We start from the raw sequence: 14,636 nt of genomic DNA, 5'->3' as shown, positions 1-14,636 counted from the left end.
ACTATTCATTTTTTTGCAATAGTAGAAGCCTAGATATATTTTTTCTCTCCTTGAAAAATGTTATTAAGCACTAAAATTTAAGAGACATGTTACAAGTTTAACAGGGGATGAAACATTCCCTCGAAACTTTCATTTTGCAAATGTCAAATTTCATATCATCAAGCATCTTTTCCACGACAATCACTTTTGTACAGAATATAATTATACTCAGATGTATTTCGTTTTGTAAATAAACAATGATATGAAGATGTTAAATAAAGCCGCTGTTCCCAGTTGTACCTCTTTCTCCTTCTCTCTTCGATTATACACCCTGATAATAATTACTTTTTAATATGCACTCCTCTTTAGACGTACTTTGCCTGGTACCAATTTGAATTTTAATCAAGGTGAAGCTTACTTTTTTATACGACCCTTTGAGCTTAACATTTCGCACACTAGTGCATTTCAGTGCTTAATAACTTATTTCAAGGAGAATAAAATTAAAGGGGAAACAGTTAAATACTTTGAAAAGCAATCTCTTGAATTTTTATAAAATTTAAAGATATTTTATATTTCTAGTTCTGGGCTTCTTCCATTTCGTATATCTTCTTCTCAAATAGGTTTCGACGAAAGAGGGTAGATTTTATGAAAATTTCATGTTATCCTCTTTTGTCAGAACTTATTTTAAGAAAAGGCACGCTAAATGAGGAACGTCCGCTGATTTAACGCGATACCGGGGAACAATGTTGCATCGGCATGAATTTTTCATTGCAGGCGATAGGCTAGGCTTCCCGCATCCCGAGATGCCGACGACGAACGGTGTAGCGAACGGCACCAGCTACACCCACACCAGCATTCCCACGATGTGTCAACCGAATGGTCACTCGGACCACGGTTCGAGTTCAGGCGTCAGTTCGTTCGGTGACCCGGAACGTCCTATGCGTCCTACGATCATCCCACCGCCAGCGATCGTCAGCGACGACAGCAATCACAGCACCCATTCGCACAGCGCACCATCAACGACCAGCTGCAAGCCTTCCAATTACAAGTTCAAGAGTTCCATCAAGCAAAGGTTCTCCGCGGAGAGGATAAAGTCTAGCCCACCACCTGCCATCAACTCGGAGAAGCCATCTTCGTCGCACGGGGTACCCATCTTTGCTCTCCACGACGGTGGCGCCTTCTACGTCCCACTAACCATCGAAGCGTCCATGCTGAGGCCACACCTGAACTTCATCCCAGACACCGGACCAGACACCGTTCTTCACCCCGTCACCATATCAGTGAACTTCAATCATTCGACACAGCCGGCGTGGTCGCACCATCCCAGTCCCACTCATCAACAACAGACATAAAAAATGGCGTCTTGAATGCGAGCCCATCTCGCGATCTTCCATCCGGAATCTACATACGCCTGTTCATACGTTTTGCGAATCACTGTGGATGCGTTAATCACTTGCACCATAAGTGGTGCGATCTGTATGGACACTTGTACGAAGAAATCATTCGATCAAGTATTTTAAGCGGTATCTACGACTCGAAGCTATCGTCGTCGCAGATTCTTCATTTTATTTCTGATTCTTTAGTCGGTACAGTATGATGGCCACTGTGTACCGTGGTCGCAGAGAACGATGGTGTCGAGGATGTTTCTTTTTTTTTTTTCTTTGTATATTTACCGAGGCTGTGGGTTGTCTTAGCATTTACGAGGTTCGAGAGAAAGTATGGCAGCGATGTCATAGATAGAGATATTAGAGTATTAGGGCGTGATGTCCCGGGTTGCTTTAGCTTCGGTGTGTCTTTACTTTCCGTCGATATCGTCGCGGTTGAATCCCTCTTTTCTTTCCTCTCACATCCATACACTTTTTATCTTGTTTCGTTCTATCTTTCATCCTACCTTTCCAATCCTTTCCTCATCGGTTGGGTAAATGTGTCGCGCGGTGACTAGGCTTATACCGTCGAGTTTTTTTCTTTTCCGTTTTTATTTCTTTTCTCTTTGATGGATCGCCAATTCGTTCATCGATTAGTATTAAATAAAGATTAAATCGCTGCGTCTGTAGATTCGCGAAGTAACAGCCAGGTAACGACGTGTTGTCGCACAAAAAGGAAAAATGTTAAATTGGACTGGTCGCAGTTATTGAACTACGTTTTCGAAGCGTATACTAAGCCGACGAAAGTGCCTACACGTTTTGATCTATGAATTCCATTGATGTGATCGTCTTGTATGTACGAAGAAAGTGTTTCATTTCCTGCGAATAAATTCTGTGTCACGTTCGATCGTAAAGGAGCAAACGGGCCTCAGCAATCAAAGACTGACCAAGACCTGCATTACACTAAATTCTCTTGTAAGATCATTGCATTAAATATATATACATACATATATATATTTGTACATACCATGTTTAGTTGTAACGTTAACGAAGAGTTTATTGCGGAATAAATTATATTTACCATAATCCTTTTCTCATGATCTCATTTTTATTTTCTAGAAATATTAGAATAGAAGGAGAAAGAAAAAGGAGACGAAGAGTCGAAGAAACAACACTCGGGAGATGCAATTAAAATTTTTTTTTTTTTTATTACATCAACATAATACTGGCTAAGGGTCAAAACAATTGTCGAACGCGTCTATTAGGGTTATCGAGATTAACACATGCGATTCGTGAACGAAACTCGCTGGCTAATTAAAAGAGAATACCCTTTTAATCGCGAGAGAGGTTCGCACGTATCGCGAAAGATTGGGATCACGATCTAATGTTCCTTAACTAGAGATAAATACACTTCTTATACGAGTAATAAAATTATTCTTGCAGCGAGGCAACCAAGTCTTCGAACAAATCAGCCTTAACGAATTCGTGTGGTAAATAAAAATTGTTTAAGAAACAAGGTCGGGGATGCGAGGCGGCGGCGATTCGATGGTGTTCGACTGGGTTTATTTGCGGTTAACATCAGTCAAATAGGTTTCCGGTCGCGTTTGGTTTTTGTCTCCTTTCTTTTCAACTGAAACCATATTAGAGGAACATAAATCTCGTTTGGGATGTTAAAGCTTGTAGCCTGACCGCTGCCTCGTGTCTCGTCTGGTGTTGTCACCGTTTACGGTGATCACACGACGTACAACATCCCGTCTGATCGTCGGTGTTAACGTGTTGTCGTTTAATTGAAAAACCTAACTACACAGAGTCCAAGGGGAACTTAGTATTTCTTACCTGTAATTGGACACATATTTTCGTCAATGTAAGAATGAGTAAAAACGTAATCGTTATCCACCTAGCATATGTGGGGTGTGCGCGGGGCGTGGGTGAACTGAATGTGCAGATTCGGATAGATGCGCGGATTCAATACTACCGGATAATGTAACGGGGGTAAGCACAACATCTTTTCACTTTTGGTATTATTAGTCGAGTATGAATTGAATGGAGCAGCCGCGGCGTACTGCATCCTTGATGAGGATCCCTGCGCGGAGATGCTCGTAGGGCACCAGCCGGCGGACTGCGAGCTTCCGAGGAAGCTTGATGGTTACTTTTTTTTCTGGGCCTTCTCCGCGGCCTTTGTAACCTTGCCCTGGGTATCTTTGAAGGTGACGCTCTGTAAAAATACAAATTCCATCGTTATTTGTTTTTCTAAAAAATAAAATTAGCATCGTTATTAGTGTGCAGTCTAATTCTAGATAATTCTAAGAATCTTTTCTTAGTTGATGAGACGTCCAATTTGCAATTTTTTCCATTTTTTCAAAATTTGTAGAGAAATATTTGAAGGGAACTGGCACGAGTTTGCAGGGGATATTGTGCAATCGTTGAAAAATTGTTTGCTCTCGATTAGAATCGTTATTGTATGACGAAATCAATTTTATTGTTTATTGGTCATTCTTCTTCCATTTTTAATCAACTTCGTAAGCTGTGTAAAAGTAGCCACGTGTTTCGTTAGATAATGCGCATTCCGTTTATTCTTCTTTATCATGATTAGTGGTCCGGTATTATCAGTTATTTACCAAGCGTTTCACGCTATCAGGCGAGGGTTAAAGTCACGTTCTCCTTTTTAAGTGGAATCAAATTTTTGCTGAAGTGCGTCTTGATATTTTCACGCGCGTGATTCTTTTTAATCTCAGAAAACAAGTTGCGCGTATATAGGTGTGCATTTCAATAGATTACAAAGTTACATTTACATATAGATATAATAAAAATATGGAAATCAGTATTGAAAATAGCTGTTCTGCTAATCCAAAAATATTAGAAAAAGAAAATTGAATTTTAACGATACCGAAGTATCATAAATTATGATGATAGTCATTATACTTTTCTAATTAATAAAAATCAAGAGTGTTGCATGAAATTTTCCAAATGGAATTGGGTCGAAAATAATGTAAGCTTTATCTATATTTGAAATTGCAGTATACATTGCACCAAATGGTATCATGGTCCTGAAATAAAATAGGAAACGTCATTATATTCTTGTCAGATTGCCATGACATTCGGATTGTTGGAAACTCTCAAGTATCAAATGTAACTGATCTCTAATTTATTCATTTAGATTTTCCTTTCCTTATTTTAAGATAATTTGGCAATCGGCATTACTGAACGCATCGATGAAACACAAGATAATTCAAGGTAAATGTAATACCTTAATGACGCCCACAGCGACGGTTTGACGCATATCACGAACCGCGAAACGACCCAATGGCGGAAATTCCTGGAAAGCTTCGACGCACATCGGTTTCGTAGGTTGCAGCATCACGATCGCAGCATCCCCGCTCTTGATGCTCTTCGGATTTTCCTCGGTAGTCTTTCCGGTACGACGATCGCATTTCTCCTTGATCTCCGCGAATTTGCACGCGATATGAGCGGTGTGACAATCGAGCACCGGTGTATACCCGTTGCTGATCTGGCCAGGATGATTCAGGACGATCACCTGAGCCATGAAATCGGCAGCTCCTCGAGGAGGCTGATTCTTCGAATCACCCGCCACGTAACCGCGCCTCAATTCCTTCACGGAAATATTCTTCACGTTGAACCCGACGTTGTCGCCGGGCAGTGCCTCCGTCAGGGCCTCGTGATGCATCTCCACTGACTTTACCTCAGTGGTCAGCGCCGCTGGAGCAAATGTCACCAACATACCTGTGGTATTAAAATCATAGATAATTTAAATTAGAAATATTTAATAAATTAACGAAAGCAATAGTTACGTTTTCCCGAAAATTTTCAGAAAATCCAAGGGTATTGCTGCAGATTTTTATAAGAACCAAACTGTCAAGAATGAATGCCACGACGTCAATAAGGATACTACTAAGGATACTATTCTAACCATACTCGTACCTGGTTTCAGGATACCAGTCTCCACACGACCGACCGGAACAGTGCCGATACCACCGATCTTGTAAACATCCTGAAGGGGCAGACGAAGAGCCTTGTCGGTGGGTCTGGACGGTGGCAGTATAGCGTCAAGGGCCTCGATCAGAGTCTTCCCATCGGCGTTTCCATCCTTACGCTCCACTTTCCATCCCTTGTACCAGGGTGTCTTTGGCGACGGTTCGAGCATGTTGTCGCCGTGCCAGCCGGAGATCGGTACAAAGGCGACGGACGCGGTGTTGTAACCGATCTTCTTGATGTACGATGACACCTCTTTCTTAATTTCCTCGAAACGACTCTCCGAGTAGGGCGGATCGGTCATGTCCATCTTGTTCACGCCGACGATCAGCTGTTTAACGCCCAAGGTGAACGCGAGCAAAGCGTGTTCGCGCGTTTGCCCGTTTTTCGATATTCCCGCTTCAAATTCGCCGATACCAGCTGCGACGATTAGGACGGCGCAATCGGCCTGGCTGGTACCGGTGATCATGTTCTTGATGAAATCGCGATGACCCGGCGCGTCGATGATGGTCACGTAATACTTGGCCGTCTCGAATTTCCACAGAGCGATATCGATCGTGATACCGCGTTCGCGCTCGGCCTTAAGCTTATCCAACACCCAGGCGTACTTGAACGAACCTTTACCCATCTCCTGGGCTTCTTTCTCGAATTTCTCGATGGTACGCTTGTCGATACCGCCGCATTTGTAGATCAAATGTCCCGTGGTGGTAGACTTGCCCGAATCGACGTGGCCTATCACCACGATGTTTATGTGTATCTTCTCCTTACCCATGTCGACGCTCTAGTTACCTGGAAGAATTTTCTGATCATTATTTTCATCGTTTATTATTAATATAATATAGAAATGTAGTACTTGGGTTATAAGAAAGACCTGGTAACTTTAACACTTTGATTGCCATGTTATTAATATTTGGGTGACATTTATATTTTGACACTTGTATTAGATGTTTTAAATTTTGGATAATGAATGAATAAATAATAAAATTTTTTTAACATGAAATTTTATATGACAGTTTCAGCACGATAGTTAACATGTTAATATTTTTTTCCTTGTTTAATATTCATAATCAGTTATTGCATGGAAGAGTAGAGAAAATGCAAATATCTCTTTTTCCAATTTTAATTTTCTGTAATATTATTGACTTTATAGAAAAGTAATAGCAAGACACAAATCAAATAAAAAAATCATCGAATTAGTTGAATTGATTTATCGTGTGTATTCGCAATATGTCCAGATCATAATTGCCTCTGCGCGTCATTGATGACTGACTAGAATTCAATATCAGAGAATACTGTTCATTATCGAATGCAACGAGCAGGAACGTATCGAAAGATTAATTTGTGACGAGATATTGGATCGGTCGCTATGGCTGATCATACGCGCACTCGTACTACTAGCTCGCTGTAAATTAAGCCGATTACAGCTTAATTGGTTCATTAATTATTGAATCGCGACAAACGTATGTAACTCCTTTTCTTTTTAATTAGTGAATTTTGATTTTACAGAAATTGTGTAATAAAGTAACATATACTGCTTAAAACTTGAATTCCCATAGGAAACTATCCATCCATGTCATTAGGAATTCTTTTACTTATCTAATTAAAAATTTGTAATAAGTACTTTAAATGATGGATAACAGAAATAAATATTTTAAAAATAATAAATGAAATTTGTTAAAAATAGAAATGATATCTAATAAAATTTTCAATAGTGTTTGCATGGCAATCAACGCGTTAAATACTTTTTATCACTTTTCTTTACAAGAACAAGTCGGAAAGCAATCAACTTTGAATTATTTGACTACAGAACCTCTATATTAAACGAAACTTCATTAAACTCGAATATAATATTGTTACATAACAAAGGTTTTTCTGATACGTTCAGGTGTATGGGTCACAGGGATGACAAGCGGGGCTGTATCGATTGTTGGGAGTCAACGAATTATGTGGACTTTAGAAACGTTCTGTTTACAAGTGAGATAACCGTGAAATATTTGCAGAAATTAATCGCATTACATTAAATTGATTCGCTAATTCTAATCAACGAATTAATCTTCCAGATGAAGCATTCTAATTTTCAACAGAGAAGATAGAACATTGCCAATATATATTATTAATTCAATTCTTTGATTTTGTACGTTTATTTCTGTGTATATTAAAAAACATAGAAAATTAGGGTTGAGTCAATCGCGATGTCCTATTCCCTTTCGAATCGATACTCTGCACAGTGTTCAAAAAAAGGAAGGAAAAATTGCGTCGTTCTATATTAGCCCTTCTCAATGCATATCTTAAGACGTATGAAGCTTTTAAGAAGTTGTAAATAACTCGTTAAGAAAACATCCCCTCGTGCCATAACTACCCTTCACGAACAAATAAATACACCAGATATTAAAAATAAAACAAGAACATGAAAAGGATTATCAACTTCTCTTCAAAAATAAGAAGAAATTATTATATAGCACTGATGATTAATGAAACTCGTCAGGTTTCTCGTTATCGATCCTCAGCGCTACACTTTTACAGAGGGAAATTATTCTAATTAAGATTACCAGATAGGCAGCCCCGATTATTATCTTCAATCGAATTAAGAGTCGATTTCTCGCGGATTACCTCGATTGGACTTACCTGGTCATTATCACTTCTCCATCCCTTAATTCTATCGAACAGAGTTCGTTGAACGTTATCGTTCTACAAGGTCTCTATCTCGGAAACAACTGATATTTACAACGTATGTAGGAACGTTGACGAGCTGACGAAGGGTATTGATTCGTCGAAAGGGCCCACACGAAAGTACCAGTGCTATCGGCGCGAGTGTGCGCGTTTATTCGCTCGAATCGCAAAGAAAGAGAGAAAAAAAAAGGGAGCTTGATTAGGATCGTGAAATCTCGATTTCACCCCATGGAAACATCTCCGCGACCCAGTCCACCGTCGATCGATAACACTCGAGCGGTTTCTTCCCCCGGGATTCTTCGAAAAAAAAAAAAAAAAAATCACGGTTCAACGCGCGAGCGATTCGAAGCTCGCAGAAATCGTGCACGGCGAAGCGCTCGCGTCCGCTGGCCTCCTCTAATAATAGAGCGACCGAGTGAAGCAGCCATTTCGCGAGCAGCAATTTCAAGCTCGCGATTCAGGCATCCCCCATGAAACAAAACTACTCCTCTTCGTCGACGCGAAAAACTGAAGGACCACAATTTTCAGATAACGATCTTGAAACTCCGTGTCGTCGAACCGCGGATTCCCGGCCTCCCTACGCGATTCACGCCCCTCGTGATGCAACAGCAGCTCGACGGTTGAAAGAGGTTAAGCCGAGAGGAAACCGGCTGGACGTTGTAAACCGGATGCCCTCGACACTTACCTATCTCTCCGGGAGATCGCAGGGAGGCTGACGGTGAACCGGAAATCTTGCTGGCACGATCTCGTCGAGGAGCTACGGACCAAGCGGATGCAACTGCGTCGAATAATGATCGCACGCCCCCGACCGCTCGCGTAATGGCCGCGGCGACCAACTAGCGGCGCACTTCTCGCCACTTGCCCGGTCCCGGCCTACTCGATCCTACTCGATTCTTTGATTTTCTTTAATAACGATACGAATGCGACCGATTGATTATTCTCAATCGCCACTTAACCGAACACCGACGATGTCGCTTTCCTAATTAGATAACGCGAACGTTTATGGGGCATACTTGCACCGGGTCCAATCAATATGTCGCCAACAGCCGGCTCTTCTTCGACTTCCGTTTTTACCAGTTACTTTACACTTCGATCGCGAAGATACTTCCGTTTGATTGTTTCAAGAAACGACCGAATTCGATCGGTTTTAATGGGTCAATTACTCACCGGAATCGACAGGATGGAGAGGCTGGAATATCCGCGTGGTTTCGCACGTATTTCCTTGGTCGCTTCTAGCCACTAGGACGGGACACGGTGACAGAGATAGAAGGGGCGGGAGAGAAAGAGACGGATCGAGAGGAAAGCGAGAGACAGGGGGTGAAATCGCAGTGTCATCTACTGGCGTAGCCTCAGGCCAAGGGTGAAGGGCGCATGTGCCGACCGCATGGGTGACGATGGTCCGAAGCGTCCATTGGATCGCTCGAGCTACGTCCGAAGTATGCTTTTCTCCCGGTGCCAACAGGCCAGTGCATCGCGTGCGGTAAGCTTCCAAGCTAACGAGCTCCGTCGATGCATTCTCGCCGCGTGCAATCCGTACACGCTCGCGGCCTCTCGCGTCAGACGCGAGCTTTTATCGGTTTAAGCTTCGTTTACATTGTTGTCCTAACATCTTGTTGTCCGACAATTTTTATTGCACATGTTTAATTTTTTAATTTAATTCTTTGAACATACTATAGGAGTGGTAGAATATTTTGTATATTCTTAATTTATTTATTTGTTAATTTGTAATTTATTTATTTATTTGAATTTAAAACGACGCTTGAACTGTTTGCAAACTGCTGCAGATGAATTATTTTATAAAATCCTCCAAACATATGCAAAAATGATGCATTATTTTTTAAATTTTGCCAATTTCAATTGAAATTCTTTTTTGCGAATTATTTAAAACGATAAAATTACAGAAATAATACCTCCCCTATTATCTAATATAACATTTTCACATTACACGATACAACCCTTGTTATTTCTCAAACTATTTAAGCTCACTTTGTTATCAAAACGAAACACCGTATCCTATCACGATAAGACATTTCACCTAATTAATATTATTGTACCACAGAATTTCCTTCTTGCCTTCAATGGATATTATCGAAACGTCTGCACCATCAACTGAGAAGGGGATCGATCTATGGGGTTGGCGCAAGCGCCCGAAAAGGGTGCATACGCCGCGCCCCTGCTTAGAGACGAGAATGTTGGTAAATTTGATCAAAACAAACCAGTGAGCATGGAAACTAAGTAGCTTTTAGGGAATCGTCGTTCTTCTCTTTCCTTTTACACCACTCATCGATAGTGATTTAGTCAACATGAGCCCTGGTCTCGGACACGATCCTCTTCCTTCGTACAACATCACTGCACTAGGTGAATTTACGAACTGAATTAATCACTTTTTCATACAGTGCTCATAGAATATTCGCTAAACGTGTATCGTTGCTTTCAGGTAACACAGCGTTATGCCTGTGGCAACAACCGCAACACATACTGTTTCAATTAGCAAATTTTTGCTTCGCCCTGTCGTATTCGGCACCTTCCTCCAGAAAGGGAATATTATTTATGCATTCGGTGCTGATAATCGGTAAGTGCATTTGTTTGTTTAGCATAAGTGATTGTTTAACACTTTCAATGTTAAATTAAAACTTTGGATTAGAAAGTAAAAAAATTGTCTTAATAAGTTGTATCTGAAATTTCTGTATTTGAAAAATGTATAGATCGCAAATTATGTTTATTAATCACCAGAAAAAATAACAATTTTTTCATTTGGGATAATTTTAAATATTTGAAAATTTAATTTAATTGAAACTATTTTAGTGCGGTTATTTATTTTGTACGTGAAGATGCTTTACATTACGAAATATTAGACTTAAGAATCTCCTCGATTTCCAAATGAATAATTAAAATCTCAATATTTGCGAAAAGAAATATTCCATTAAAATATTTGTGAAGTCTAATTACATAATAGTTAAAAAAATTTGCAATTTCTATTGTTAAATTTTGAAATGCTTTTGTTTGAGGTTTCATGTTACTGTCTGGTTGGGCATGGCATGTGATTTGTGCACCGGATATATTCTCCTGGAACTTCAGCTTCTTGTTACTGAACATTGGACAGCTGGTTTATATAGTATATCAAATGAGACCAGTTCGATTCGACCCCGAATTAGAGGAGGCTTATCACACTCTATTTTACCCATTTAAGGTGAGCACTTTGTCAAGATTTTAATCAATTTTATGAGTTTATATGCGGTTACCATCAATCACGCGACATAATGTTCTTAATCTTTCGCGTGTTTCTTGATATCAAATGATTATAAATCAGATTAGACTTACCTAGTCCTAATGCAGGGATCACAGAAGTTTCTTCAATGTTGTTGCTTTTCTAACTGGAACAAAAAGCAATGTATTTAGAATTAAACAAATTATACTTTTTGCTATCCATCATACTGATTTCTATAAAAGATTACGTATCTTTAGCTGTAGGTTAAATTAAGTTGAAGGAGTTGAGAATAAGATGGTGTATCATTAATGATGCATTAAGATAATATTTGAATACTTTATTGACTAGTATCACACATTCGTGACTTTGGTATACGAGTTTTTATTCATATCTACCAATTGCAATTTGTAAGTAATTCATTTTATGGCTCATATAGTAGCTACACAATTCTGTAGATATAATTTATATTATAATCTTTTACAGGTTTTTTATTTTCATTTAATTTAAGTACTTACGTTTATAGTTTTTTATTTTTACATAATTTAATTCTCCTAGGAGATACTTTATACCAGCGTCGGATTAAGAGAGGGTTTAAGGGGACCTACTTCCATTGAAATTTATTCTAAATAAAATTAAAAAGGGGCAATAGTAAAAAAATTTTATTGAATATTTATTGATATCATAAATGAAGATGTTTTAACGTGGCCCAGGGTTGTAGTCCCCATCAGATCTTCCTTTATTCCTGGTGCTAAATAAAATAAATTAAGCTTGTCAGGTGAATAATTACGAATCAAAAGTCTTGTCCTCTCTTTTTTCCCTGTAATGTTATTATCGATGAACAGGTATCCCGACTGCAGTTTAAGAGGTTGGTGTCTCCAGAATTTGCATCGATAATGTCGTTGCACACCGGTGAAGCGTACGCGATGCAAAATTTAACCAGGACCGACAGGCTGGGCCTGTTGCTTAGTGGTAAAGTGAATGTACTCAGCGATTCGAATTTCCTGCATCTTATATTGCCTTGCGAATTTTTGGATTCGCCAGAATTTGAGAGTTCTCGAGCATCTGTCGACGATAAATTTAAGGTAAATAAGAAAAAGAAAAATCAAATATTAAATATTTTTTAAATTATGAACATTGAAAATTTCTTAATATACATGTACTATTTAGATAGATTATATTTTAATGTTGATGTATTTTACAATTAATAGGATCTTTTTTTTCAAAATTAAAATTTTATTTAAATTAACCCTTTTTTTCTCTGTTGTTTATTGACTTTGTTCTCAGGTGTCGATCGTTGCAGCCAGTTCGTGTAGATATTTATACTGGCAGAGGTCTGCATTGGAATATCTTCTCGTTAAAGAAGCATATTTAGCCACAGTCTTAACAACCCTAGTTGCGAGGGACATCGCTACTAAATTATACGCTATGAATAACAAGGTAATCAAAATTTTCCTTTTCGCAAAATTTCCCTTACACTTCCTGTGGTCTTTCAATTATCGTAGAAGGTCGTGAAGGTAGCTATATTGAAAAATATAGTTTTCAGCTTAACGTCTTGTTAGATTGTTACAGATAAAGGGTCACATTTGGACATAAGGCTTCCAACAATTAGCGCTGGATTATCCATAAGTGGTGAATACAGAAGTCCAAGAGCATCCAGGCAAGCACTGATCCGTAGGAAAGAATCAACTTTAACTTCAGACAATGGTAACTTTTTGTACATATTTCATTTTATATCAAATACATGTAAATCTCTACTATAGACTTCCAAAATAGCAAATAATCCTGCGCCAGTCATCATACTAACATCAAATAAAAAATTCTGTAAATATTGTTTAATACAATGTTCAGGGTGCGTTAATTTGAAAGATCGTTCAGTGAATAATCTATCGAAGAAAGGAGTTCCAAATATGGAACCGTTACCAGAAATGCCATCCTGTGACGACCTGGCGTCAAGTGGCGTCGAAAGTTGGCTGGATTCATCGAGCAAGTATCACAGTTGTGAAATTGTTGACGAAGAATAACAGGAGGCCTCCTTAACGCCGGACACATTTTACGAAGGAGACAGCGATTAGTGTCCGCGTTAAGGATTTGCATAATCTTTGAGAAGAAGACTGCAGTTTCTTTTTTTTTTTTAAAGAACAATAAAAAGACAGTCTCAAAACACGTTTTCGAAAGTGTTACATAAGGCTGATTGTTACTTGATGCTTTCGTTTAGTGAACAAAAGCTTATCATGTCGAATCAATACAATTAGAAGAAGACGTTTTTATGATTATAATAGAAAATTTCGTATATTTAATTATCTCTTCATCAATATATTTTTTTTTATAATCTTAACATTCAGAGTGTTATATTATTTCATTAAGACATATGTCTTTACAATTAAATTATTAAATTATGGATTTTTAAATTTTTATTTTATGTTAGTACGGAGTTGCAATTTTTTTATAATTATTGAAACAATTGTTAAATACGTAATTAACTTTATATAAAAAGATTATCATATTTTATTTAAAGATGAGTGATTTCAAGCAACCAAAAATGTTATTTAAAAACAACGATTGTTAAGTAAGTAAGAGTTTCGCTTTGTATAAACAATACGTTAATTGATATTTATTCATCTTTTATTTTCAAGTAGAGTGTAAAAATACTGAAATATTTCGTTTGAAAAATATCGGCGACAAAGATACGCTGTTAGAAATAAATTCATTAGTAGTATAAGTCAGCGCGTAACGACGCGCAGTAGTATCAGTCAACCATAAGGCAGACACAGTTTTCAAATCACAGTTTAGAGTTCATTTGGAAAACAAAACGTTTGGGAAACTCAGGTACGCTGTTCATTAAATGTATTTTCATCACCTAACGATAGAAGCAAGGTTTAAATACACTTTCATAAAAACTTTCTTTCAATTACGCGTCTGCCGTCTATCGCTTGGGTTCGACAGACTATTAACCATCCTGTACATTCCATACGTAGCTAAGTAAACGCCAGAAAAGTGCTCTTGAAGCAACTAAAGTTCCAAGTGCTAGTTGCGACAAAGTGCTTACGCAACAAGGTATCTAATGACAACAAATCGTTATCATGTAACTAACCATCGTCGTATGGTATGCAGAAGTCTATCAATATTGTAAAGAGCGAATATATAAACTTCATCCGTTTACGATATCTTAGAGCAGCGGTTCTCATCCTCTTCTGGGTCTCGACCCCCATTTATAATAGTCAAGTAACATTTGATAATTCTCTCTCTTCACAATTGCAAAAAAAATAAATAAATAACTTTCGAATATCTTAATTATATAAAGTGAATACTTTCTAAAAAATATTTCCTGTTCCCCTTGGGGGTCGTAACTTACAGATTGGGGATCCAGGTCTTAGAGAAACAGCACAAAATTATTTTATAAAATTTTATACCCTAGAGCTTCTATA

At 38.4% G+C, this 14,636-nt stretch overlaps 3 protein-coding genes across 8 annotated transcripts in view; 2 read left to right on the top strand and 1 right to left on the bottom strand.

The window, feature by feature from the left end:
- The window catches only part of cwo (transcription factor cwo), a 46,706-nt gene extending 45,069 nt beyond the window's left edge, over positions 1-1,637 (top strand). For all 4 annotated transcript variants that reach the window (XM_034334947.2, XM_034334948.2, XM_034334950.2 and 1 more), the window contains one exon: positions 754-1,637. In XM_034334947.2, the coding sequence (XP_034190838.1) occupies positions 754-1,331 (578 nt within the window). In that variant the 3' untranslated portion in view covers positions 1,332-1,637. The remainder of the gene's footprint in view (positions 1-753) is intronic.
- On the bottom strand, positions 1,623-9,309 carry Ef-1a-f1 (translation elongation factor eEF-1 alpha chain). Of its 2 annotated transcripts, none has more exons than XM_034334944.2 (4): positions 9,171-9,309; positions 5,283-6,122; positions 4,591-5,084; positions 1,623-3,558 (listed from the first exon to the last, which is right to left on the bottom strand). In XM_034334944.2, the coding sequence occupies exons 2-4, from the start codon at positions 6,103-6,105 to the stop codon at positions 3,490-3,492; spliced, it is 1,386 nt and encodes a 461-aa protein (XP_034190835.1). In that variant the 5' UTR covers positions 6,106-6,122; positions 9,171-9,309; the 3' UTR covers positions 1,623-3,489. The 2 variants fall into 2 exon arrangements, with proteins under 2 accessions (XP_034190835.1, XP_034190836.1); XM_034334945.2 differs by lacking the exon at positions 9,171-9,309 and adding an exon at positions 8,689-8,836.
- Positions 9,310-9,376: 67 nt separating this feature from the next.
- LOC117609077 (popeye domain-containing protein 3-like) lies at positions 9,377-13,359 on the top strand. Of its 2 annotated transcripts, none has more exons than XM_034334953.2 (8): positions 9,377-9,483; positions 10,063-10,361; positions 10,441-10,575; positions 11,082-11,193; positions 12,054-12,293; positions 12,496-12,648; positions 12,771-12,915; positions 13,060-13,359. In XM_034334953.2, exons 3-8 carry the CDS (start codon positions 10,454-10,456, stop codon positions 13,230-13,232), a joined length of 945 nt encoding a protein of 314 aa, XP_034190844.1. In that variant the 5' UTR covers positions 9,377-9,483; positions 10,063-10,361; positions 10,441-10,453; the 3' UTR covers positions 13,233-13,359. The 2 variants fall into 2 exon arrangements, with proteins under 2 accessions (XP_034190844.1, XP_034190843.1); XM_034334952.2 differs by having other exon boundaries at positions 11,012-11,193.
- The last annotated feature ends 1,277 nt before the right edge of the window (positions 13,360-14,636 follow it).

The sequence above is a fragment of the Osmia lignaria genome, chromosome 14 (assembly GCF_051020975.1).
Source record: "Osmia lignaria lignaria isolate PbOS001 chromosome 14, iyOsmLign1, whole genome shotgun sequence".
Lineage (NCBI taxonomy): Eukaryota > Metazoa > Arthropoda > Insecta > Hymenoptera > Megachilidae > Osmia > Osmia lignaria.
Note: the sequence above shows the minus strand (reverse complement) of the source record. Positions and strands in the feature narration are given on the sequence as shown.